The following is a 27,868-nucleotide window of genomic DNA, read 5'->3' as shown; positions in this document are numbered from 1 at the left end:
GTTAATGCAAGTTGTCAACAGTTTGCCAAAGATAAATAAACATGTAGCTAGATAGTGTGAGAGCAGAACGCTACCCTTCTTTTTCCTGGAGAGAGAGAGAAGACCGGAAGACTGACAGACGCGGCGGAAAAGCAGAAGTAGCTCGTTAACTAACTAGGTAGCTAACTAGAATGTTTAGCTACTGTAGCTAGCTAACTCAGTTGTGAGAAGTGTCAGTCCCAGACCAGCTAACAACGGGCTGATGTGTGTGATAACTCCAGCCTGCTCTCCCTCTTCGCGGCTACACTACCTCTACTGATGCCTGTCTCTGCCGGGGCTCCATGGCAGAGCTGCTAGTACAGGGCGGAACAGGAACGTGACTGCAGCAGACTCTCCTCACCCCTGCCCTCTGCCCGGAGCTAAGTACGGTCCCTGCTCATCTCTCCGGTCCAACGGGATATTATAACCGTGGGGTGAGCTTGGAAACGGGAGCTACGGCCGACAGAGCAAGCGGCGATTGGGCGACGAGTACTTTTCCAACTCTTTCTACAACTTTTTTATAAAAGTCTGATTCATAAAGTTGACATTTTTTTATCCCAACATCCAACTGGTGAAGGTTATGCAGTGTGTCTGTTCGGCTGTGATGAGATGTCGTCATGTAAGGCATAGAGGCGACCGTCTCCAGATGAACCCGAGATACAGAACCCTGCTATAGGTCCCAGAACAAGGTACGTCATCTTTCGCCTGAAACAAACTTCACCAAGAAGTTAAAAAAATACCTTAAAAAAAGTTATGCATCTGAAGAGCTCTGTGAAAAGGGGGGAGGGGAGAAGGGATTGCATTGAATTGGACGGAACTTGTTGATGGGTCAGGCTCTGCTGCATAGAGGCTTCGTTGTACGTTGTGACTGATGACGTCACTGAGCGGGTTTATTTTCAAGCACGTAGCTGAGTGATTGTTGAACGGATAACAGTAATAGCGCCAGGGTTATAGCTGTCCTCTATGAAGACCGTAACAACTGGTTTACTGTAGGTATGATACATAGACTGTAGAGTTAACAACTGGTCTAGTTATAATATAGACTGTAGAGTTACCAACTGGTCTAGTTATGATATAGACTGTAGAGTTACCAACTGGTCTAGTTATGATATAGACTGTAGAGTTACCAACTGGTCTAGTTATGATACAGACTGTAGAGTTAACTGGTCTAGTTATGATATAGACTGTAGAGTTACCAACTGGTCTAGTTATGATATAGACTGTAGAGTTAACTGGTCTAGTTATGATATAGACTGTAGAGTTAACTGGTCTAGTTATGATATAGACTGTAGAGTTACCAACTTGACTAGTTATAATATAGACTGTAGAGTTAACTGGTCTAGTTATGATACAGACTGTAGAGTTAACTGGTCTAGTTATGATACAGACTGTAGAGTTAACTGGTCTAGTTATGATATAGACTGTAGAGTTACCAACTGGTCTAGTTATGATATAGACTGTAGAGTTAACTGGTCTAGTTATGATACAGACTGTAGAGTTACCAACTGGTCTAGTTATGATACAGACTGTAGAGTTAACTGGTCTAGTTATGATATAGACTGTAGAGTTAACTGGTCTAGTTATGATACAGACTGTAGAGTTACCAACTGGTCTAGTTATGATACAGACTGTAGAGTTACCAACTGGTCTAGTTATGATACAGACTGTAGAGTTACCAACTGGTCTAGTTATGATATAGACTGTAGAGTTAACTAGTCTAGTTATGATATAGACTGTAGAGTTACCAACTGGTCTAGTTATGATATAGACTGTAGAGTTACCAACTGGTCTAGTTATGATATAGACTGTCGAGTTACCAACTGGTCTAGTTATGATACAGACTGTAGAGTTAACTGGTCTAGTTATGATATAGACTGTAGAGTTACCAACTGGTCTAGTTATGATATAGACTGTAGAGTTAACTGGTCTAGTTATGATATAGACTGTAGAGTTAACTGGTCTAGTTATGATATAGACTGTAGAGTTACCAACTGGTCTAGTTATGATATAGACTGTAGAGTTAACTGGTCTAGTTATGATATAGACTGTAGAGTTAACTGGTCTAGTTATGATATAGACTGTAGAGTTAACTGGTCTAGTTATGATATAGACTGTAGAGTTAACTGGTCTAGTTATGATATAGACTGTAGAGTTAATTGGTCTAGTTATGATATAGACTGTAGAGTTACCAACTGGTCTAGTTATGATATAGACTGTAGAGTTACCAACTGGTCTAGTTATGATATAGACTGTAGAGTTAACTGGTCTAGTTATGATATAGACTGTAGAGTTAACTGGTCTAGTTATGATATAGACTGTAGAGTTAACTGGTCTAGTTATGATATAGACTGTAGAGTTAACTGGTCTAGTTATGATATAGACTGTAGAGTTACCAACTGGTCTAGTTATGATACAGACTGTAGAGTTAACTGGTCTAGTTATGATACAGACTGTAGAGTTAACTGGTCTAGTTATGATATAGACTGTAGAGTTAACTGGTCTAGTTATGATACAGACTGTAGAGTTAACTGGTCTAGTTATGATACAGACTGTAGAGTTAACTGGTCTAGTTATGATACAGACTGTAGAGTTAACTGGTCTAGTTATGATACAGACTGTAGAGTTAACTGGTCTAGTTATGATATAGACTGTAGAGTTACCAACTGGTCTAGTTATGATATAGACTGTAGAGTTAACTGGTCTAGTTATAATATAGACTGTAGAGTTACCAACTGGTCTAGTTATGATACAGACTGTAGAGTTAACTGGTCTAGTTATGATACAGACTGTAGAGTTACCAACTGGTCTAGTTATGATATAGACTGTAGAGTTAACTGGTCTAGTTATGATACAGACTGTAGAGTTAACTGGTCTAGTTATGATACAGACTGTAGAGTTAACTGGTCTAGTTATGATACAGACTGTAGAGTTAACTGGTCTAGTTATGATATAGACTGTAGAGTTAACTGGTCTAGTTATGATACAGACTGTAGAGTTAACTGGTCTAGTTATGATACAGACTGTAGAGTTACCAACTGGTCTAGTTATAATATAGACTGTAGAGTTAACTGGTCTAGTTATGATATAGACTGTAGAGTCAACTGGTCTAGTTATGATACAGACTGTAGAGTTAACTGGTCTAGTTATGATACAGACTGTAGAGTTAACTGGTCTAGTTATGATACAGACTGTAGAGTTACCAACTGGTCTAGTTATAATATAGACTGTAGAGTTAACTGGTCTAGTTATGATATAGACTGTAGAGTTAACTGGTCTAGTTATGATACAGACTGTAGAGTTAACTGGTCTAGTTATGATACAGACTGTAGAGTTAACTGGTCTAGTTATGATATAGACTGTAGAGTTACCAACTGGTCTAGTTATGATACAGACTGTAGAGTTACCAACTGGTCTAGTTATGATATAGACTGTAGAGTTAACTGGTCTAGTTATGATACAGACTGTAGAGTTAACTGGTCTAGTTATGATACAGACTGTAGAGTTACCAACTGGTCTAGTTATGATATAGACTGTAGAGTTAACTGGTCTAGTTATGATATAGACTGTAGAGTTAACTGGTCTAGTTATGATATAGACTGTAGAGTTACCTGGTCTAGTTATGATATAGACTGTAGAGTTAACTGGTCTAGTTATGATATAGACTGTAGAGTTACCAACTGGTCTAGTTATGATATAGACTGTAGAGTTAACTGGTCTAGTTATGATACAGACTGTAGAGTTACCAACTGGTCTAGTTATGATATAGACTGTAGAGTTAACTGGTCTAGTTATGATATAGACTGTAGAGTTACCAACTGGTCTAGTTATGATGCAGACTTAACTGGTCTGTAGAGACTGTAGAGTTAACTGGTCTAGTTATGATATAGACTGTAGAGTTAACTGGTCTAGTTATGATGCAGACTTAACTGGTCTGTAGAGACTGTAGAGTTAACTGGTCTAGTTATGATATAGACTGTAGAGTTAACTGGTCTAGTTATGATATAGACTGTAGAGTTACCAACTGGTCTAGTTATAATATAGACTGTAGAGTTACCTGGTCTAGTTATAATATAGACTGTAGAGTTAACTGGTCTAGTTATGATATAGACTGTAGAGTTAACTGGTCTAGTTATGATACAGACTGTAGAGTTAACTGGTCTAGTTATGATACAGACTGTAGAGTTAACTAGTCTAGTTATGATATAGACTGTAGAGTTACCAACTGGTCTAGTTATGATACAGACTGTAGAGTTAACTGGTCTAGTTATGATATAGACTGTAGAGTTACCTGTTCTGGGTGAGTAATGGAGTGAGGTGCGCAAATATTATCACCCTTTTTTTGCTTAAAAGGCTATAAAAATTACCACTGGCCTAATATTTAAAAATTACCACTGGCCTTATATTAAAATATTAACACTGGCCTAATATTTAAATATTAACACTGGCCTAATATTTAAATATTAACACTGGCCTAATATTTAAATATTAACACTGGCCTAATATTTAAATATTAACACTGGCCTAATATTTAAATATTAACACTGGCCTAATATTTAAATATTAACACTGGCCTAATATTTAAATATTAACACTGGCCTAATATTTAAATATTAACACTGGCCTAATATTTAAATATTAACACTAGCCTAATATTTAAATATTAACACTGGCCTAATATTTAAATATTAACACTGGCCTAATATTTAAATATTAACACTGGCCTAATATTTAAATATTAATATTAGTAATGGCCTAATATTAAAATATTGAAAACTGTCTTAATATTTAAATATTAATATTATCACTGGCCTATCAGAGAAGTAAAAGATCGGGCCCATGTAGCTAGTAGCTGTTTCTCAACGTGAAGCGACAACCAACACCAGTCACAGTCAACACCAGGCACAGTCAACACCAGGCACAGTCAGCACCAGGCACAGTCAGCACCAGGCACAGTCAACACCAGGCACAGTCAACACCAGGCACAGTCAACACCAGGTACAGTCAACACCAGGTACAGTCAACACCAAACACAGTCAACACCAGGCACAGTCAATACCAGCCACAGTCAGCACCAGGCACAGTCAGCACCAGGCACAGTCAGCACCAGGCACAGTCAGCACCAGGCACAGTCAGCACCAGGCACAGTCAACACCAGGCACAGTCAACACCAGGCACAGTCAACACCAAACACAGTCAACACCAGGCACAGTCAACACCAGGCACAGTCAACACCAGGCACAGTCAACACCAGGCACAGTCAGCACCAGGCACAGTCAGCACCAGGCACAGTCAGCACCAGGCACAGTCAGCACCAGGCACAGTCAGCACCAGGCACAGTCAGCACCAGGCACAGTCAGCACCAGGCACAGTCAGCACCAGGCACAGTCAGCACCAGATACAGTCAGCACCAGATACAGTCAGCACCCGACACAGTCAGCACCCGACACAGTCAGCACCAGGCACAGTCAACACCAGGCACAGTCAACACCAGGCACAGTCAACACCAGGCACAGTCAACACCAGGCACAACCAGCACCAGGCACAACCAGCACCAGGCACAACCAGCACCAGGCACAGTCAACACCAGGCACAGTCAACACCAGGCACAGTCAACACCATGCACAGTCAGCACCAGGCACAGTCAACACCAAACACAGTCAACACCAGGCACAGTCAACACCAGGCACAGTCAATACCAGGTACAGTCAACACCAGGCACAGTCAACACCAGGCACAGTCAACACCAGGCACAGTCAACACCAGGCACAGTCAACACCAAACACAGTCAACACCAAACACAGTCAACACCAGGCACAGTCAACACCAGGCACAGTCAACACCATGTACAGTCAACACCAGGTACAGTCAACACCAGTCACAGTCAACACCAGGCACAGTCAACACCAAACACAGTCAACACCAAACACAGTCAACACCAGGCACAGTCAACACCAGGCACAGTCAACACCAAACACAGTCAACACCAGGCACAGTCAACACCAGGCACAGTCAACACCAGGCACAGTCAACACCAGGCACAGTCAACACCAGGCACAGTCAACACCAGGCACAGTCAACACCAGGCACAGTCAATACCAGGCACAGTCAACACCAGGCACAGTCAACACCAGGCACAGTCAGCACCAGGCACAGTCAACACCAGGCACAGTCAGCACCAAACACAGTCAACACCAAACACAGTCAACACCAAACACAGTCAACACCAGGCACAAGGCTGATATATCTACAATGTTCCAGCAGTGGTGGCTATCATGAAAGCAGTCACAGAAGTGCTAAATAAGTACATCCAATGAACCTTTTGCAGAACTTGAAATTGATGTGAAAGCCCAGGGAGTAAGACTCAGGAGTCCCTCACCAGCTGACATGGGCACTGGAGAAGACTCAGGAGTCCCTCACCAGCTGACATGGGCACTGGAGAAGACTCAGGAGTCCCTCACCAACTGACATGGGCACTGGAGAAGACTCAGGAGTCCCTCACCAGCTGACATGGGCACTGGAGAAGACTCAGGAATCCCTCACCAACTGACATGGGCACTGGAGAAGACTCAGGAGTCCCTCACCAGCTGACATGGGCACTGGAGAAGACTCAGGAATCCCTCACCAACTGACATGGGCACTGGAGAAGACTCAGGAGTCCCTCACCAGCTGACATGGGCACTGGAGAAGACTCAGGAGTCCCTCACCAGCTGACATGGGCACTGGAGAAGACTCAGGAGTCCCTCACCAGCTGACATGGGCACTGGAGAAGACTCAGGAATCCCTCACCAACTGACATGGGCACTGGAGAAGACTCAGGAATCCCTCACCAACTGACATGGGCACTGGAGAAGACTCAGGAATCCCTCACCAACTGACATGGGCGATTGGGTTACTGGGCTAGAGAAGACTCAGGAGTCCCTCACCAGCTGACATGGGCACTGGAGAAGACTCAGGAATCCCTCACCAACTGACATGGGCACTGGAGAAGACTCAGGAATCCCTCACCAACTGACATGGGCAATTGGGTTACTGGGCTGGAGAAGACTCAGGAGTCCCTCACCAGCTGACATGGGCACTGGAGAAGACTCAGGAATCCCTCACCAACTGACATGGGCACTGGAGAAGACTCAGGAATCCCTCACCAACTGACATGGGCGATTGGGTTACTGGGCTGGAGAAGACTCAGGAGTCCCTCACCAACTGACATGGGCACTGGAGAAGACTCAGGAATCCCTCACCAACTGACATGGGCGATTGGGTTACTGGGCTGGAGAAGACTCAGGAGTCCCTCACCAACTGACATGGGCACTGGAGATTTTCACCACTTATATTTTTACATTTATTTTAGCATCATTTAACTGGGCAAGTCAGATAAGAACAAATTCTTATTTTCAATGACAGCCTAGGAACAGTGGGTTAAATGCCTTGTTCAGGGGCAGAACGACAGATTTGTACCTTGTCAGCTCAGGGATTCGATCTTGCAACCTTTCAGTTACTAGTCCGGTGCTCTAACCACTAGGCTACCTGCTGGTTACTAGTCCAACGCTCTAACCACTAGGCTACCCTGCCACCCCAATTATAATAAATACCTGAAGAACAAGGTGATGTCTCTCGAGAATCAATCAAGATACCAAACCATCAAAATCACAGGCCTGCCCGACAGAGTGGAACTACCGCAGGCTACAACCTTCAATGCTAACCTGCTGATGGAGATCCTGGGGGAGGAGCCACAGTCACCTGAGGTTGCTGGTGAGGTTCCATCAATACTCAGTGAAGGATAAGGGTCCTCAAAAAAACACTTGGGAGTTCCAAGGGTATCAACTCCGGCTGATCCCTAGCTACGACAGCGAGGTGACCAAGGACCGGCCAGCTACGACAGTGAGGTGACCAAAGACCGGGCTGCTACGACAGCGAGGTGACCAAGGACCGGCCAGCTACGACAGTGAGGTGACCAAAGACCGGGCTGCTACGACAGCGAGGTGACCAAGGACCGGCCAGCTACGACAGCGAGGTGACCAAGGACCGGCCAGCTACGACAGTGAGGTGACCAAAGACCGGGCTGCTACGACAGCGAGGTGACCAAGGACCGGCCAGCTACGACAGCGAGGTGACCAAGGACCGGCCAGCTACGACAGCGAGGTGACCAAGGACCGGCCAGCTACGACAGCGAGGTGACCAAGGACCGGCCAGCTACGACAGCGAGGTGACCAAGGACCGGCCAGCTACGACAGCGAGGTGACCAAGGACCGGCCAGCTACGACAGCGAGGTGACCAAGGACCGGCCAGCTACGACAGCGAGGTGACCAAGGACCGGCCAGCTACGACAGCGAGGTGACCAAGGACCGGCCAGCTACGACAGCGAGGTGACCAAAGACCGGGCTGCTACGACAGCGAGGTGACCAAGGACCGGCCAGCTACGACAGCGAGGTGACCAAAGACCGGGCTGCTACGACAGCGAGGTGACCAAGGACCGGCCAGCTACGACAGCGAGGTGACCAAGGACCGGCCAGCTACGACAGCGAGGTGACCAAGGACCGGCCAGCTACGACAGCGAGGTGACCAAGGACCGGCCAGCTACGACAGCGAGGTGACCAAGGACCGGCCAGCTACGACAGCGAGGTGACCAAAGACCGGGCTGCTACGACAGCGAGGTGACCAAGGACCGGCCAGCTACGACAGCGAGGTGACCAAAGACCGGGCTGCTACGACAGCGAGGTGACCAAGGACCGGCCAGCTACGACAGCGAGGTGACCAAGGACCGGCCAGCTACGACAGCGAGGTGACCAAAGACCGGGCTGCTACGACAGCGAGGTGACCAAGGACCGGCCAGCTACGACAGCGAGGTGACCAAGGACCGGCCAGCTACGACAGCGAGGTGACCAAGGACCGGCCAGCTACGACAGCGAGGTGACCAAGGACCGGCCAGCTACGACAGCGAGGTGACCAAGGACCGGCCAGCTACGACAGCGAGGTGAGCAAGTACCGGCCAGCTACGACAGCGAGGTGACCAAGGACCGGCCAGCTACGACAGCGAGGTGACCAAGGACCGGCCAGCTACGACAGCGAGGTGACCAAGGACCGGCCAGCTACGACAGCGAGGTGACCAAGGACCGGCCAGCTACGACAGCGAGGTGACCAAAGACCGGCCAGCTACGACAGCGAGGTGACCAAGGACCGGCCAGCTACGACAGCGAGGTGACCAAGGACCGGCCAGCTACGACAGCGAGGTGACCAAGGACCGGCCAGCTACTACAGCGAGGTGACCAAGGACCGGCCAGCTACTACAGCGAGGTGACCAAGGACCGGCCAGCTACGACAGCGAGGTGACCAAGGACCGGCCAGCTACGACAGCGAGGTGACCAAGGACCGGCCAGCTACGACAGCGAGGTGACCAAGGACCGGCCAGCTACGACAGCGAGGTGACCAAGGACCGGCCAGCTACTACAGCGAGGTGACCAAGGACCGGCCAGCTACGACAGCGAGGTGACCAAGGACCGGCCTGCTACGACAGCGAGGTGACCAAGGACCGGGCTGCTACGACAGCAAGGTGACCAAAGACCGGCCAGCTACTACAGCGAGGTGACCAAGGACCGGGCTGCTACGACAGCGAGGTGACCAAGGACCGGCCAGCTACTACAGCGAGGTGACCAAGGACCGGCCAGCTTCGACAGCGTAGCTGTGACCAAGGACCGGCATTCTATGGAGCTGTACAACAAGGCGGTGAGATTCGCGCTGCGTTTTCCACTAACGCTGAAAGTCTTCCGTAAACGGAGTGGAGTTCACATTCAACTAAGCAAAAGATGAGAAAAGATCTATCCTTCCCTCACTCAGCACAAGACGGTAGAGGAGTGATCTACCCTTCCCTCACTCAGCACAAGACGGTAGAGGAGTGATCTATCCGTCCCTCACTCAGCACAAGACGGTAGAGGAGTGATCTATCCGTCCCTCACTCAGCACAAGATGGTAGAGGAGTGATCTACCCTTCCCTCACTCAGCACAAGACGGTAGAGGAGTGATCTATCCGTCCCTCACTCAGCACAAGACAGTAGAGGAGTGATCTATCCGTCCCTCACTCAGCACAAGACAGTAGAGGAGTGATCTATCCGTCCCTCACTCAGCACAAGACAGTAGAGGAGTGATCTATCCGTCCCTCACTCAGCACAAGACGGTAGAGGAGTGATCTATCCGTCCCTCACTCAGCACAAGACGGTAGAGGAGTGATCTATCCGTCCCTCACTCAGCACAAGACGGTAGAGGAGTGATCTATCCGTCCCTCACTCAGCACAAGACGGTAGAGGAGTGATCTATCCGTCCCTCACTCAGCACAAGACAGTAGAGGAGTGATCTATCCGTCCCTCACTCAGCACAAGACGGTAGAGGAGTGATCTATCCGTCCCTCACTCAGCACAAGACGGTAGAGGAGTGATCTATCCGTCCCTCACTTGGCACAAGACGGTAGAGGAGTGATCTATCCGTCCCTCACTTGGCACAAGACGGTAGAGGAGTGATCTATCCGTCCCTCACTCAGCACAAGACGGTAGAGGAGTGATCTATCCGTCCCTCACTCAGCACAAGACGGTAGAGGAGTGATCTATCCGTCCCTCACTCAGCACAAGAAGGTATAGGAGTGATCTACCCTTCCCTCACTCAGCACAAGACGGTAGAGGAGTGATCTATCCGTCCCTCACTCAGCACAAGACGGTAGAGGAGTGATCTATCCGTCCCTCACTCAGCACAAGACGGTAGAGGAGTGATCTATCCTTCCCTCACTCAGCACAAGACGGTAGAGGAGTGATCTATCCGTCTCTCACTCAGCACAAGACGGTAGAGGAGTGATCTATCCTTCCCTCACTCAGCACAAGACGGTAGAGGAGTGATCTATCCTTCCCTCACTCGGCACAAGACGGTAGAGGAGTGATCTATCCGTCCCTCACTTGGCACAAGACGTAGAGGAGTGATCTATCCTTCCCTCACTCAGCACAAGACGGTAGAGGAGTGATCTATCCTTCCCTCACTCAGCACAAGACGGTAGAGGAGTGATCTATCCGTCCCTCACTCAGCACAAGACGGTAGAGGAGTGATCTACCCTTCCCTCACTCAGCACAAGACGGTAGAGGAGTGATCTATCCGTCCCTCACTCAGCACAAGACGGTAGAGGAGTGATCTATCCGTCCCTCACTCAGCACAAGACGGTAGAGGAGTGATCTATCCGTCCCTCACTCAGCACAAGACGGTAGAGGAGTGATCTATCCGTCCCTCACTCAGCACAAGACGGTAGAGGAGTGATCTATCCGTCCCTCACTCAGCACAAGATGGTAGAGGAGTGATCTATCCTTCCCTCACTCAGCACAAGATGGTAGAGGAGTGATCTATCCTTCCCTCACTCAGCACAAGATGGTAGAGGAGTGATCTATCCTTCCCTCACTCAGCACAAGATGGTAGAGGAGTGATCTATCCGTCCCTCACTCAGCACAAGACGGTAGAGGAGTGATCTATCCGTCCCTCACTCAGCACAAGACGGTAGAGGAGTGATCTATCCGTCCCTCACTTGGCACAAGACGTAGAGGAGTGATCTATCCGTCCCTCACTCAGCACAAGACGGTAGAGGAGTGATCTATCCGTCCCTCACTCAGCACAAGATGGTAGAGGAGTGATCTATCCGTCCCTCACTCAGCACAAGACGGTAGAGGAGTGATCTATCCGTCCCTCACTCAGCACAAGACAGTAGAGGAGTGATCTATCCTTCCCTCACTCAGCACAAGACGGTAGAGGAGTGATCTATCCTTCCCTCACTCAGCACAAGAAGGTATAGGAGTGATCTATCCTTCCCTCACTCAGCACAAGACGGTAGAGGAGTGATCTATCCTTCCCTCACTCAGCACAAGATGGTAGAGGAGTGATCTATCCTTCCCTCACTCAGCACAAGACGGTAGAGGAGTGATCTATCCTTCCCTCACTCAGCACAAGACAGTAGAGGAGTGATCTATCCGTCCCTCACTCAGCACAAGACAGTAGAGGAGTGATCTATCCGTCCCTCACTCAGCACAAGACGGTAGAGGAGTGATCTACCCTTCCCTCACTCAGCACAAGACGGTAGTGGAGTGTGAGTGTAGAACTGACAGTGAATTAGCCATATGAATGTAAAGTATGACTTTACTGGGGAAAATCTGGTAGGATTTCAGAGAAACTCAGATCCCTCATGTGAATGAAGGCTTCTTCTTTATTTTTACTAACGGTCAAAAATCATGTTTTTTGGGCCTGTTTTATTGTTAAACACCTATCCAGGTATCAGATTGTTATATCATATGATGTGGTTAGCTGACATGTTAACACCTATCCAGGTATCATATGATGTGGTTAGCTGACATGTTAACACCTATCCAGGTATCATATGATGTGGTTAGCTGACATGTTAACACCTATCCAGGTATCAGATGATGTGGTTAGCTGACATGTTAACACCTATCCAGGTATCATATGATGTGGTTAGCTGACATGTTAACACCTATCCAGGTATCATATGATGTGGTTAGCTGACATGTTAACACCTATCCAGGTATCATATGATGTGGTTAGCTGACATGTTAACACCTATCCAGGTATCATATGATGTGGTTAGCTGACATGTTAACACCTGTCCAGGTATCATATGATGTGGTTAGCTGACATGTTAACACCTATCCAGGTATCAGATGATGTGGTTAGCTGACATGTTAACACCTATCCAGGTATCATATGATGTGGTTAGCTGACATGTTAACACTTATCCAGGTATCATATGATGTGGTTAGCTGACATGTTAACACCTATCCAGGTATCATATGATGTGGTTAGCTGACATGTTAACACCTATCCAGGTATCATATGATGTGGTTAGCTGACATGTTAACACCTGCCCAGGTATCATATGATGTGGTTAGCTGACATGTTAACACCTATCCAGGTATCATATGATGTGGTTAGCTGACATGTTAACACCTATCCAGGTATCATATGATGTGGTTAGCTGACATGTTAACACCTATCCAGGTATCGTATGATGTGGTTAACACCTATCCAGGTATCATATGATGTGGTTAACACCTATCCAGGTATCATATGATGTGGTTAGCTGACATGTTAACACCTATCCAGGTATCATATGATGTGGTTAGCTGACATGTTAACACCTATCCAGGTATCAGATGATGTGGTTAGCTGACATGTTAACACTTATCCAGGTGTTCTGAGATCATGTGTTTGTAATGTCATTGAGCAGAAATACCACCTGGTTCTTCTAAGTCATAATTATTTAGTAATGTTGGTGCTAAACTGGTTTATATCTGTCAGTGCTAGGCAGCACAACCTGAATACACGCACACACACACACACACACACACACACACACACACACACACACACACACACACACACACACACACACACACACACACACACACACACACACACACACACACACACACACACACACACACACACAGCTATCCCAGTGTTGTGCAATAGCTGCTCCCTGCCACTCCCTCTGTGGTTGACTGCTGTACCCTAACACTGTCAGTTAACCTGAACCCCCCACTTATCTACACACAGCCGTCTGTCCTGTCAGTTAACCTGAACCACTTATCTACACACAGCCGTCTGTCCTGTTTGTGTCTGTCAGTTAACAGTAACCTGAACCCCCCACTTATCTACACACACACACACACACACACACAGCGGTCTGTCCTGTCTGTGTCTGTCTGTCCTGCTACCTCTAACACCTAGCCCTACTGACAAACAGCAGTCTGTCCTGTCTGTCCTGTCTGTCCTGTCTGTCCTGTCTGTGCTGCTACCTCTAACACCCTACTGACACACAGCTCTCACTATGTGTCTCTGTCTCTTTAGATGAGTGGGGGGAAGAAGAGGAGTGGCTTCCAGATTACCAGTGTGACGTCAGACTACACTCAGAGTTCTGGGGAAGCCCCACCCCCTGCCCAGGCCTCTAGCCAATCAAATCCCTCCCCTCCGTCCTCCAGCCAATCCACTGCTTCCTCCCAGCCTGGCCCCTCCCACCAGCAGGGAAGCACCTCCCAGCCAACGACTCCCCTCTCTCTGAGGAATTACAGCTCCCAAGATGCCGCGGGGCAGGGATCCAGGTTCCGAGTCGTCCGATTGGGCCAGGGCCACGGAGAACCCTATCACCGGGGGCGATGGACCTGCACTGACTTCCTGGAACGAGAGGAAGGGTTGGGGCTTAGACGGGTGATGGACAGCATGAGACACGCCCACTCTCTGGAGTCGCTTGAGGGGATTGGTCTAGAGAGGGGAGGGGCTACAAGCAGGCTGCTGGGGAACGTGCGCGCTCTCAGGACGGGACACCTTGTGCACTCTCAGGGTACCTCCCACTTGCTGGCCCAGCCAATAGGGTCAGATGGGGAGCGGTTTGGAGGGCTGAAGCCCCGCCTCCTCCACAGCGGCCCGTCCTCCCCCACACACCTGGACAGACTCCACTTACGATTGGTCGACTCCACGCCCCCTCCGCCCAGCCCCCGCCCACGGAACATCCCCCCTCCTCTACGCCTGGACGTGGACGCTACCGGGAGGGTGAGCACACACACACACACACACACACACACACACACACACACACACACACACACACACACACACACACACACACACACACACACACACACTTTCCTACATTGCCAATCAGAGGTGTTTTTAAGGCGTTCACTGTTTCTTCTCTCTCTCCCTGTCTAGTCCCTGTTGAGAGTGTCTCATTCCCAGCCCAGCTCCCCCCTACAGGATAGAGATGGTGTGTTCCCACCCAGTTTGACTCCCATCCAGACTCCTTCGGCCTGGTCCATGTTCGGCCCCGGGGGGGGCTTCCATCTGCCGGGGGATGACAGGTATGGTGGTGTGTGTTTGATCCCCCTCTGGGACAGTGAGTGTATTTGACCTCAGTCATGTTTCTGTTGGGTGGGAGAGCTTGTGTTTCTTTATTCTACGGAGATAATCAGCATAATCCGATGCGAGTGGGCAGCTGAGAATGCAACACGCGTTGTCATTGGCTGAGGCACTGAGTGGGCGGGGTTTGGAAGTGAGGTTGTGCCTGTGTGAGCCAATGAGAGTGCAGGACAATGTGGTGTGTGGGAGAGGCAGAATGGTCCCTCGTGAGAATCTAAATCCACAGACAAAGCCTGCTCTCATCTGTGTTCGACTGGCTGGCTGGGGCTGGATTAGAGTTGGGTCTCATCTGGCTCTGTGGGGTTAGGGTAGCTGGCTGGGGTAGAGTTGGGTCTCATCTGGCTCTGTGGGGTTAGGGTAGCTGGCTGGGGTAGAGTTGGGTCTCATCTGGCTCTGTGGGGTTAGGGTAGCTGGCTGGGTTAGAGTTGGGTCTCTGGCTCTGTGGGGTTAGGGTAGCTGGCTGGGTTAGAGTTGGGTCTCATCTGGCTCTGTGGGGTTAGGGTAGCTGGCTGGGGTAGAGTTGGGTCTCTGTCTCTGTGGGGTTAGGGTAGCTGGCTGGGGTAGAGTTGGGTCTCATCTGGCTCTGTGGGGTTAGGGTAGATGGCTGGGTTAGAGTTGGGTCTCTGGCTCTGTGGGGTTAGGGTAGCTGGCTGGGTTAGAGTTGGGTCTCATCTGGCTCTGTGGGGTTAGGGTAGCTGGCTGGGGTAGAGTTGGGTCTCATCTGGCTCTGTGGGGTTAGGGTAGCTGGCTGGGGTAGAGTTGGGTCTCATCTGGCTCTGTGGGGTTAGGGTAGCTGGCTGGGGTAGAGTTGGGTCTCATCTGGCTCTGTGGGGTTAGGGTAGCTGGCTGGGGTAGAGTTGGGTCTCATCTGGCTCTGTGGGGTTAGGGTAGCTGGCTGGGGTAGAGTTGGGTCTCATCTGGCTCTGTGGGGTTAGGGTAACTGGCTGGGGTAGAGTTGGGTCTCATCTGGCTCTGTGGGGTTAGGGTAGATGGCTGGGGTAGAGTTGGGTCTCTGGCTCTGTGGCGTTAGGGTAGCTGGCTGGGTTAGAGTTGGGTCTCTGGCTCTGTGGGGTTAGGGTAGCTGGCTGGGTTAGAGTTGGGTCTCATCTGGCTCTGTGGGGTTAGGGTAGCTGGCTGGGGTAGAGTTGGGTCTCTGGCTCTGTGGGGTTAGGGTAGCTGGCTGGGTTAGAGTTGGGTCTCATCTGGCTCTGTGGGGTTAGGGTAGCTGGCTGGGTTAGAGTTGGGTCTCATCTGGCTCTGTGGGGTTAGGGTAGCTGGCTGGGTTAGAGTTGGGTCTCATCTGGCTCTGTGGGGTTAGGGTAGCTGGCTGGATTAGAGTTGGGTCTCATCTGGCTCTGTGGGGTTAGGGTAGCTGGCTGGGTTAGAGTTGGGTCTCTGGCTCTGTGGGGTTAGGGTAGCTGGCTGGGGTAGAGTTGGGTCTCTGGCCCTGTGGGGTTAGGGTAGCTGGCTGGGGTAGAGTTGGGTCTCTGTCTCTGTGGGGTTAGGGTAGCTGGCTGGGGTAGAGTTGGGTCTCATCTGGCTCTGTGGGGTTAGGGTAGATGGCTGGGTTAGAGTTGGGTCTCTGGCTCTGTGGGGTTAGGGTAGCTGGCTGGGTTAGAGTTGGGTCTCTGGCTCTGTGGGGTTAGGGTAGCTGGCTGGGTTAGAGTTGGGTCTCTGGCTCTGTGGGGTTAGGGTAGCTGGCTGGGTTAGAGTTGGGTCTCTGGCTCTGTGGCGTTAGGGTAGCTGGCTGGGGTAGAGTTGGGTCTCTGGCTCTGTGGGGTTAGGGTAGCTGGCTGGATTAGAGTTGGGTCTCATCTGGCTCTGTGGGGTTAGGGTAGCTGGCTGGGGTAGAGTTGGGTCTCATCTGGCTCTGTGGCGTTAGGGTAGCTGGCTGGGGTAGAGTTGGGTCTCATCTGGCTCTGTGGGGTTAGGGTAGCTGGCTGGGTTAGAGTTGGGTCTCTGGCTCTGTGGGGTTAGGATAGCTGGCTGGGGTAGAGTTGGGTCTCATCTGGCTCTGTGGGGTTAGGGTAGCTGGCTGGGTTAGAGTTGGGTCTCATCTGGCTCTGTGGGGTTAGGGTAGCTGGCTGGGTTAGAGTTGGGTCTCATCTGGCTCTGTGGGGTTAGGGTAGCTGGCTGGGTTAGAGTTGGGTCTCTGGCTCTGTGGGGTTAGGGTAGCTGGCTGGGTTAGAGTTGGGTCTCATCTGGCTCTGTGGGGTTAGGGTAGCTGGCTGGGTTAGAGTTGGGTCTCATCTGTCTCTGTGGGGTTAGGGTAGCTGGCTGGGTTAGAGTTGGGTCTCATCTGGCTCTGTGGGGTTAGGGTAGCTGGCTGGGTTAGAGTTGGGTCTCATCTGTCTCTTTGGGTTAGGGTAGCTGGCTGGGTTAGAGTTGGGTCTCTGGCTCTGTGGGGTTAGGGTAGCTGGCTGGGTTAGAGTTGGGTCTCATCTGGCTCTGTGGGGTTAGGGTAGCTGGCTGGGTTAGAGTTGGGTCTCATCTGGCTCTGTGGGGTTAGGGTAGCTGGCTGGGTTAGAGTTGGGTCTCATCTGTCTCTGTGGGGTTAGGGTAGCTGGCTGGGTTAGAGTTGGGTCTCTGGCTCTGTGGGGTTAGGGTAGCTGGCTGGGTTAGAGTTGGGTCTCATCTGGCTCTGTGGGGTTAGGGTAGCTGGCTGGGTTAGAGTTGGGTCTCTGGCTCTGTGGGGTTAGAGTAGCTGGCTGGGTTAGAGTTGGGTCTCTGGCTCTGCGGGGTTAGGGTAGCTGGCTGGGGTAGAGTTGGGTCTCATCTGGCTCTGTGGGGTTAGGGTAGCTGGCTGGGTTAGAGTTGGGTCTCTGGCTCTGTGGCGTTAGGGTAGCTGGCTGGGGTAGAGTTGGGTCTCTGGCTCTGTGGGGTTAGGGTAGCTGGCTGGATTAGAGTTGGGTCTCATCTGGCTCTGTGGGGTTAGGGTAGCTGGCTGGGGTAGAGTTGGGTCTCATCTGGCTCTGTGGCGTTAGGGTAGCTGGCTGGGGTAGAGTTGGGTCTCATCTGGCTCTGTGGGGTTAGGGTAGCTGGCTGGGTTAGAGTTGGGTCTCTGGCTCTGTGGGGTTAGGGTAGCTGGCTGGGGTAGAGTTGGGTCTCATCTGGCTCTGTGGGTTTAGGGTAGCTGGCTGGGTTAGAGTTGGGTCTCATCTGGCTCTGTGGGGTTAGGGTAGCTGGCTGGGTTAGAGTTGGGTCTCATCTGGCTCTGTGGGGTTAGGGTAGCTGGCTGGGTTAGAGTTGGGTCTCTGGCTCTGTGGGGTTAGGGTAGCTGGCTGGGGTAGAGTTGGGTCTCATCTGGCTCTGTGGGGTTAGGGTAGCTGGCTGGGTTAGAGTTGGGTCTCATCTGGCTCTGTGGGGTTAGGGTAGCTGGCTGGGTTAGAGTTGGGTCTCATCTGGCTCTGTGGGGTTAGGGTAGCTGGCTGGGTTAGAGTTGGGTCTCTGGCTCTGTGGGGTTAGGGTAGCTGGCTGGGTTAGAGTTGGGTCTCATCTGGCTCTGTGGGGTTAGGGTAGCTGGCTGGGTTAGAGTTGGGTCTCATCTGTCTCTGTGGGGTTAGGGTAGCTGGCTGGGTTAGAGTTGGGTCTCATCTGGCTCTGTGGGGTTAGGGTAGCTGGCTGGGTTAGAGTTGGGTCTCATATGTCTCTTTGGGTTAGGGTAGCTGGCTGGGTTAGAGTTGGGTCTCTGGCTCTGTGGGGTTAGGGTAGCTGGCTGGGTTAGAGTTGGGTCTCATCTGGCTCTGTGGGGTTAGGGTAGCTGGCTGGGTTAGAGTTGGGTCTCATCTGGCTCTGTGGGGTTAGGGTAGCTGGCTGGGTTAGAGTTGGGTCTCATCTGTCTCTGTGGGGTTAGGGTAGCTGGCTGGGTTAGAGTTGGGTCTCTGGCTCTGTGGGGTTAGGGTAGCTGGCTGGGTTAGAGTTGGGTCTCATCTGGCTCTGTGGGGTTAGGGTAGCTGGCTGGGTTAGAGTTGGGTCTCTGGCTCTGTGGGGTTAGAGTAGCTGGCTGGGTTAGAGTTGGGTCTCTGGCTCTGCGGGGTTAGGGTAGCTGGCTGGGGTAGAGTTGGGTCTCATCTGGCTCTGTGGGGTTAGGGTAGCTGGCTGGGTTAGAGTTGGGTCTCTGGCTCTGTGGCGTTAGGGTAGCTGGCTGGGGTAGAGTTGGGTCTCTGGCTCTGTGGGGTTAGGGTAGCTGGCTGGATTAGAGTTGGGTCTCATCTGGCTCTGTGGGGTTAGGGTAGCTGGCTGGGGTAGAGTTGGGTCTCATCTGGCTCTGTGGCGTTAGGGTAGCTGGCTGGGGTAGAGTTGGGTCTCATCTGGCTCTGTGGGGTTAGGGTAGCTGGCTGGGTTAGAGTTGGGTCTCTGGCTCTGTGGGGTTAGGGTAGCTGGCTGGGGTAGAGTTGGGTCTCATCTGGCTCTGTGGGGTTAGGGTAGCTGGCTGGGTTAGAGTTGGGTCTCATCTGGCTCTGTGGGGTTAGGGTAGCTGGCTGGGTTAGAGTTGGGTCTCATCTGGCTCTGTGGGGTTAGGGTAGCTGGCTGGGTTAGAGTTGGGTCTCTGGCTCTGTGGGGTTAGGGTAGCTGGCTGGGTTAGAGTTGGGTCTCATCTGGCTCTGTGGGGTTAGGGTAGCTGGCTGGGTTAGAGTTGGGTCTCATCTGGCTCTGTGGGGTTAGGGTAGCTGGCTGGGTTAGAGTTGGGTCTCATCTGTCTCTTTGGGTTAGGGTAGCTGGCTGGGTTAGAGTTGGGTCTCTGGCTCTGTGGGGTTAGGGTAGCTGGCTGGGTTAGAGTTGGGTCTCATCTGGCTCTGTGGGGTTAGGGTAGCTGGCTGGGTTAGAGTTGGGTCTCATCTGGCTCTGTGGGGTTAGGGTAGCTGGCTGGGTTAGAGTTGGGTCTCATCTGTCTCTGTGGGGTTAGGGTAGCTGGCTGGGTTAGAGTTGGGTCTCTGGCTCTGTGGGGTTAGGGTAGCTGGCTGGGTTAGAGTTGGGTCTCATCTGGCTCTGTGGGGTTAGGGTAGCTGGCTGGGTTAGAGTTGGGTCTCTGGCTCTGTGGGGTTAGAGTAGCTGGCTGGGTTAGAGTTGGGTCTCTGGCTCTGCGCGGTTAGGGTAGCTGGCTGGGGTAGAGTTGGGTCTCATCTGGCTCTGTGGGGTTAGGGTAGCTGGCTGGGTTAGAGTTGGGTCTCTGGCTCTGTGGGGTTAGGGTAGCTGGCTGGGGTAGAGTTGGGTCTCATCTGTCTCTGTGGGGTTAGGGTAGCTGGGTTAGAGTTGGGTCTCTGGCTCTGTGGGGTTAGGGTAGCTGGCTGGGGTAGAGTTGGGTCTCTGGCTCTGTGGGGTTAGGGTAGCTGGCTGGGGTAGAGTTGGGTCATCTGGTTCTGTGGGGGTTAGGGTAGCTGGCTGGGTTAGAGTTGGGTCTCATCTGGCTCTGTGGGGTTAGGGTAGCTGGCTGGGGTAGAGTTGGGTCTCATCTGGCTCTGTGGGGTTAGGGTAGCTGGCTGGGTTAGAGTTGGGTCTCATCTGGCTCTGTGCGGTTAGGGTAGCTGTCTGGGTTAGAGTTGGGTCTCTGGCTCTGTGGGGTTAGGGTAGCTGGCTGGGGTAGAGTTGGGTCTCTGGCTCTGTGGGGTTAGGGTAGCTGGCTGGATTAGAGTTGGGTCTCATCTGGCTCTGTGGGGTTAGGGTAGCTGGCTGGGGTAGAGTTGGGTCTCATCTGGCTCTGTGGCGTTAGGGTAGCTGGCTGGGGTAGAGTTGGGTCTCATCTGGCTCTGTGGGGTTAGGGTAGCTGGCTGGGTTAGAGTTGGGTCTCTGGCTCTGTGGGGTTAGGGTAGCTGGCTGGGGTAGAGTTGGGTCTCATCTGGCTCTGTGGGGTTAGGGTAGCTGGCTGGGTTAGAGTTGGGTCTCATCTGGCTCTGTGGGGTTAGGGTAGCTGGCTGGGTTAGAGTTGGGTCTCATCTGGCTCTGTGGGGTTAGGGTAGCTGGCTGGGTTAGAGTTGGGTCTCTGGCTCTGTGGGGTTAGGGTAGCTGGCTGGGTTAGAGTTGGGTCTCATCTGGCTCTGTGGGGTTAGGGTAGCTGGCTGGGTTAGAGTTGGGTCTCATCTGTCTCTGTGGGGTTAGGGTAGCTGGCTGGGTTAGAGTTGGGTCTCATCTGGCTCTGTGGGGTTAGGGTAGCTGGCTGGGTTAGAGTTGGGTCTCATCTGTCTCTTTGGGTTAGGGTAGCTGGCTGGGTTAGAGTTGGGTCTCTGGCTCTGTGGGGTTAGGGTAGCTGGCTGGGTTAGAGTTGGGTCTCATCTGGCTCTGTGGGGTTAGGGTAGCTGGCTGGGTTAGAGTTGGGTCTCATCTGGCTCTGTGGGGTTAGGGTAGCTGGCTGGGTTAGAGTTGGGTCTCATCTGGCTCTGTGGGGTTAGGGTAGCTGGCTGGGTTAGAGTTGGGTCTCTGGCTCTGTGGGGTTAGGGTAGCTGGCTGGGTTAGAGTTGGGTCTCATCTGGCTCTGTGGGGTTAGGGTAGCTGGCTGGGTTAGAGTTGGGTCTCTGGTTCTGTGGGGTTAGAGTAGCTGGCTGGGTTAGAGTTGGGTCTCTGGCTCTGCGGGGTTAGGGTAGCTGGCTGGGGTAGAGTTGGGTCTCATCTGGCTCTGTGGGGTTAGGGTAGCTGGCTGGGTTAGAGTTGGGTCTCTGGCTCTGTGGGGTTAGGGTAGCTGGCTGGGGTAGAGTTGGGTCTCATCTGTCTCTGTGGGGTTAGGGTAGCTGGCTGGGTTAGAGTTGGGTCTCTGGCTCTGTGGGGTTAGGGTAGCTGGCTGGGGTAGAGTTGGGTCTCTGGCTCTGTGGGGTTAGGGTAGCTGGCTGGGGTAGAGTTGGGTCTCTGGCTCTGTGGGGTTAGGGTAGCTGGCTGGGTTAGAGTTGGGTCTCATCTGGCTCTGTGGGGTTAGGGTAGCTGGCTGGGTTAGAGTTGGGTCTCATCTGGCTCTGTGGGGTTAGGGTAGCTGGCTGGGTTAGAGTTGGGTCTCATCTGGCTCTGTGCGGTTAGGGTAGCTGTCTGGGTTAGAGTTGGGTCTCTGGCTCTGTGGGGTTAGGGTAGCTGGCTGGGGTAGAGTTGGGTCTCTGGCTCTGTGGGGTTAGGGTAGCTGGCTGGGTTAGAGTTGGGTCTCATCTGGCTCTGTGGGGTTAGGGTAGCTGGCTGGGTTAGAGTTGGGTCTCTGGCTCTGTGGGGTTAGGGTAGCTGGCTGGGTTAGAGTTGGGTCTCTGGCTCTGTGGGGTTAGGGTAGCTGGCTGGGTTAGAGTTGGGTCTCATCTGGCTCTGTGGGGTTAGGGTAGCTGGCTGGGTTAGAGTTGGGTCTCTGGCTCTGTGGGGTTAGGGTAGCTGGCTGGGTTAGAGTTGGGTCTCTGGCTCTGTGGGGTTAGGGTAGCTGGCTGGGTTAGAGTTGGGTCTCATCTGGCTCTGTGGGGTTAGGGTAGCTGGCTGGGTTAGAGTTGGGTCTCATCTGGCTCTGTGGGGTTAGGGTAGCTGGCTGGGTTAGAGTTGGGTCTCATCTGGCTCTGTGCGGTTAGGGTAGCTGTCTGGGTTAGAGTTGGGTCTCTGGCTCTGTGGGGTTAGGGTAGCTGGCTGGGGTAGAGTTGGGTCTCTGGCTCTGTGGGGTTAGGGTAGCTGGCTGGGTTAGAGTTGGGTCTCATCTGGCTCTGTGGGGTTAGGGTAGCTGGCTGGGTTAGAGTTGGGTCTCTGGCTCTGTGGGGTTAGGGTAGCTGGCTGGGTTAGAGTTGGGTCTCTGGCTCTGTGGGGTTAGGGTAGCTGGCTGGGTTAGAGTTGGGTCTCTGGCTCTGTGGGGTTAGGGTAGCTGGCTGGGTTAGAGTTGGGTCTCATCTGGCTCTGTGCGGTTAGGGTAGCTGTCTGGGTTAGAGTTGGGTCTCTGGCTCTGTGGGGTTAGGGTAGCTGGCTGGGTTAGAGTTGGGTCTCTGGCTCTGTGGGGTTAGGGTAGCTGGCTGGGTTAGAGTTGGGTCTCTGGCTCTGTGGGGTTAGGGTAGCTGGCTGGGTTAGAGTTGGGTCTCTGGCTCTGTGGGGTTAGGGTAGCTGGCTGGGTTAGAGTTGGGTCTCTGGCTCTGTGGGGTTAGGGTAGCTGGCTGGGGTAGAGTTGGGTCTCTGGCTCTGTGGGGTTAGGGTAGCTGGCTGGGGTAGAGTTGGGTCTCTGGCCCTGTGCCTCTATGCTGTGTAATCTAACACACCCAATCCCCTGGACTATGTAGTGAATAGGGTTAGAGTTGGGTCTCTGGCCCTGTGCCTCTATGCTGTGTAATCTAACACACCCTATTCCCTGGACTATGTAGGGAATAGGGTGCCATGTTAGATTGGTGTTTTTGCTGCAGTGGAATATTTAGATTGTTTGAGGTGTTCGATTTAGGACATTAATATGAACCTAGACACACAAATACATACCTCTTCTAAATGGTTTATTGTCTTTGCAGTGGGTCGAGCAGCAGCATGATCGCAATCGATAACAAGATTGAGCAAGCCATGGTAGGTCTCTGTTGTGTAATAACCCTATTCTGATATCATGTGTTGTGATATCCAGGTCTCTGTGTAATAACCCTATTCTGATATCATGTAGTGTGATATCCAGGTCTGTTGTGTAATAACCCTATTCTGATATCATGTAGTGTGATATCCAGGTCTCTGTTGTGTAATAACCCTATTCTGATATCATGTATTGTGATATCCAGGTCTGTTGTGTAATAACCCTATTCTGATATCATGTACTGTGATATCCAGGTCTCTGTTGTGTAATAACCCTATTCTGATATCATGTAGTGTGATATCCAGGTCTCTGTTGTGTAATAACCCTATTCTGATATCATGTATTGTGATATCCAGGTCTGTTGTGTAATAACCCTATTCTGATATCATGTAGTGTGATATCCAGGTCTGTTGTGTAATAACCCTATTCTGATATCATGTATTGTGATATCCAGGTCTGTTGTGTAATAACCCTATTCTGATATCATGTACTGTGATATCCAGGTCTCTGTTGTGTAATAACCCTATTCTGATATCATGTACTGTGATATCCAGGTCTGTTGTGTAATAACCTTATTCTGATATCATGTATTGTGATATCCAGGTCTGTTGTGTAATAACCCTATTCTGATATCATGTACTGTGATATCCAGGTATCTGTTGTTGTAATAACCCTATTCTGATATCATGTACTGTGATATCCAGGTCTCTGTTGTTGTAATAACCCTATTCTGATATCATGTACTGTGATATCCAGGTCTCTGTTGTGTAATAACCCTATTCTGATATCATGTACTGTGATATCCAGGTCTCTGTTGTGTAATAACCCTATTCTGATATCATGTACTGTGATATCCAGGTCTCTGTTGTGTAATAACCCTATTCTGATATCATGTACTGTGATACCCAGGTCTCTGTTGTTGTAATAACCCTATTCTGATATCATGTACTGTGATACCCAGGTCTCTGTTGTTGTAATAACCCTATTCTGATATCATGTACTGTGATATCCAGGTCTCTGTTGTGTAATAACCCTATTCTGATATCATGTACTGTGATATCCAGGTCTGTTGTGTAATAACCCTATTCTGATATCATGTACTGTGATATCCAGGTCTAGATGAAGGGGAGGAGACGGGTTAAAGAAGGATTTTGAGACAATTGAGACATGGATGGTGTATGTGTGCCGTTCAGAGGGTGAATGGGCAAGACTAAATATTTAAGTGCCTTTGAACGGTGTATGGTAGTACTTGTCAGGTGCACCAGTTTGTGTCAAGAACTACAATGCTTCTGGGTTTTTCACGCTCAATAGTTTCCCGTGTGTATCAAGAATGGTCCACCACCCAAAGGACATCCAGCCAACTTGACACAACAGTGGGAAGCATTGGAGTCAACATGGGCCAGAATTCCTGTGGAACGCTTTCGACAGCATATAGAATTCGGGTTGGAACATCCCTGACGCAAACGTGCTCTCCTGCCCGGGATGTACCATGCTCACCCCCTCCAGTGCTTTTGGAACGATCAACCTTATCAAGAATCAACACTTAGCTATCATGAAGAAGCTAGTTTACACCAGCGCTCACTTCGAACAAGCTAAAATCAAATTAAATGTATTTATAAAGCCCTTCTTACATCAGCTGATATCTCAAAGTGCTGTACAGAAACCCAGCCTAAAACCCCAAACAGCAAGCAATGCAGGTGTAGAAGCACGGTGGCTAGGAAAAACTCCATAGAAAGGCCAAAACCTAGGAAGAAACCTAGAGAGGAACCAGGCTATGAGGGGTGGCCAGTCCTCTTCTGGCTGTGCCGGGTGGAGATTATAACAGAACATGGCCAAGATGTTCAAATGTTCATAAATGACCAGCATGGTCAAATAATAATAATCACAGTAGTTGTCGAGGGTGCAGCAAGTCAGCACCTCAGGAGTAAATGTCAGTTGGCTTTTCATAGCCGATCATTCAGAGTATCTCTACCGCTCCTGCTGTCTCTAGAGAGTTGAAACCAGCAGGTCTGGGACAGGTAGCACGTCCGGTGAACAGGTCAGGGTTCCATAGCCGCAGGCAGAACAGTTGAAACTGGAGCAGCAGCAGGGCCAGGTGGACTGGGGACAGCAAGGAGTCATCAGGCCAGATACCGCCGCAGTTTTACCGCCTATTCCTCTGTGATGCAACTGATATCCCCCCCCCCCCCCCCGCAACTTCAAAACCCAGGTCTTCGTCCTGATTGGTCCACGCGGCATGTCCAGACATAGGCAACCTCCCCCAATGGCGTCTTCTATAAAACCCACAGGAACTGGTGGGACGGCTATACTGGTCAGAAAACAGTCACTTTTATGGCTGGTTGAAATACGATGAGACGTATCTGTGATCGAAACCCACTCAAGGTTCCCGTCAACGGGAGCTTCGTCGAGTTCACCACCACCCAGATTATAAACCGTTTATAGTGTGTGTTCTATATCTCTAGTTATATATTGTGATATATGTTATGTATTGTGATAAATAGGGATAGTTATATATTATGGTATACACTATATAGTGATAGTTATATATTGTGGTATACACTATATAGTGATAGTTATATATTGCTACAGTATATTGGGATATAGTGATAGTTATATATTGATACAGTATATTATATAGTGATAGTTATATTGATACAGTATATTGGGATATAGTGATAGTTATATATTGATACAGTATATTATATAGTGATAGTTATATTGATACAGTATATTATATAGTGATAGTTATATATTGATACAGTATATTGTTATATAGTGATAGTTATATATTGCTACAGTATATTGTTATATTGGGATATAGTGATAGTTATATATTGATACAGTATATTGGGATATAGTGATAGATATATATTGATACAATATATTGTTATATAGTGATAGTTATATATTGATACAGTATATTGGGATATAGTGATAGTTATATATTGATACAGTATATTATATAGTGATAGTTATATATTGATACAGTATATTGTTATATAGTGATAGTTGTATATTGGGATATAGTGATAGTTATATATTGATACAGTATATTGTTATATAGTGATAGTTGTATATTGGGATATAGTGATAGTTATATATTGATACAGTATATTATATAGTGATAGTTATATATTGATACAGTATATTGTTATATAGTGATAGTTGTATATTGGGATATAGTGATAGTTATATATTGATACAGTATATTATATAGTGATAGTTATAGTTATATATTGATACAGTATATTGTTATATAGTGATAGTTGTATATTGGGATATAGTGATAGTTATATATTGATACAGTATATTGGGATATAGTGATAGATATATATATATTGATACAGTATATTGGGATATAGTGATAGATTTATATATTGATACAGTATATTGGGATATAGTGATAGATTTATATATTGATACAGTATATTGGGATATAGTGATAGATTTATATATTGATACAGTATATTGGGATATAGTGATAGTTATATATTGATACAGTATATTGGGATATAGTGCTAGATTTATATATTGATACAGTATATTGGGATATAGTGATAGTTATATATTGATACAGTATATTGGGATATAGTGATAGATTTATATATTGATACAGTATATTGGGATATAGTGATAGTTATATATTGTGATATTTACTGAGTGCACAAAACATTAGGAACACCTTCCTAATATTGAGTTGTACCCCCTGTTTTCATCAGAACAGCCTCAATTCGTCGTGGCATAGACTCTACCAGGTGTCGAAATCGTTCCACAGGGATGCTGGCCCATGTTGACTCCAATGCTTCCCACAGTTGTGTTAAATTGTCTGGATATCCTTTTGGTGGTGGACCATTCTTGACACACGCGGGAAATTGTTGAGCGTGAATCTCAGCAGCGTTGCAGTCCTTGATACAAACCAGTGCGCCTGGCACCTACTACCATACCCCGTTCAAAGGCTCCTACCACCATACCCCGTTCAAAGGTACCTACTACCATACCCCGTTCAAAGGCACTTAGTCCTTCCTCTTGCTCAAACACAATCCATGTCTCAAGGCTTAACAATCCTTCTTTAATTAACCTGTCTCCTCCCCTTCACCGACACTGAAGTGGATTTAACAAGGGACATCAATAAGGGATCATAGTTTTCACCTGGTCAGTCACGGTGTTCTTAATGTTTTGTCCACTCAGGACCTTGTAAAGACCCACCTGATGCTGGCGGTCAGAGAGGAAGTGGAGTTGCTATGGGAACAGATTAGAGACCTATCAGAAAGGAACGCCCAGCTGGAGAGAGAGAACTATATCCTGAGAACTCTGAGAGACTGACACAGTTACAGTCCTGAATACATGTAACATTACTGATTCTCTCTAACTGCACAAAACATGAATAAATAACTTACTAAAGACCTGTCTGACTACTCACAG

The 27,868-nt window shown here is 49.3% G+C and overlaps 1 protein-coding gene across 1 annotated transcript; it reads left to right on the top strand.

Moving 5' to 3' along the window:
• The first annotated feature begins 20 nt into the window (after positions 1 to 20).
• On the top strand, positions 21 to 27,851 carry LOC139561050 (TSC22 domain family protein 4-like). Its single transcript, XM_071377849.1, has 6 exons — positions 21 to 452; positions 596 to 707; positions 13,900 to 14,598; positions 14,758 to 14,906; positions 23,397 to 23,448; positions 27,635 to 27,851. Exons 3-6 carry the CDS (start codon positions 13,900 to 13,902, stop codon positions 27,767 to 27,769), a joined length of 1,035 nt encoding a protein of 344 aa, XP_071233950.1. The 5' UTR covers positions 21 to 452; positions 596 to 707; the 3' UTR covers positions 27,770 to 27,851.
• The last annotated feature ends 17 nt before the right edge of the window (positions 27,852 to 27,868 follow it).

The sequence above is a fragment of the Salvelinus alpinus genome, chromosome 31, assembly GCF_045679555.1.
Source record: "Salvelinus alpinus chromosome 31, SLU_Salpinus.1, whole genome shotgun sequence".
Taxonomy (NCBI): Eukaryota; Metazoa; Chordata; class Actinopteri; order Salmoniformes; family Salmonidae; genus Salvelinus; species Salvelinus alpinus.
This window is presented reverse-complemented; position numbering and strand designations above follow the sequence as displayed.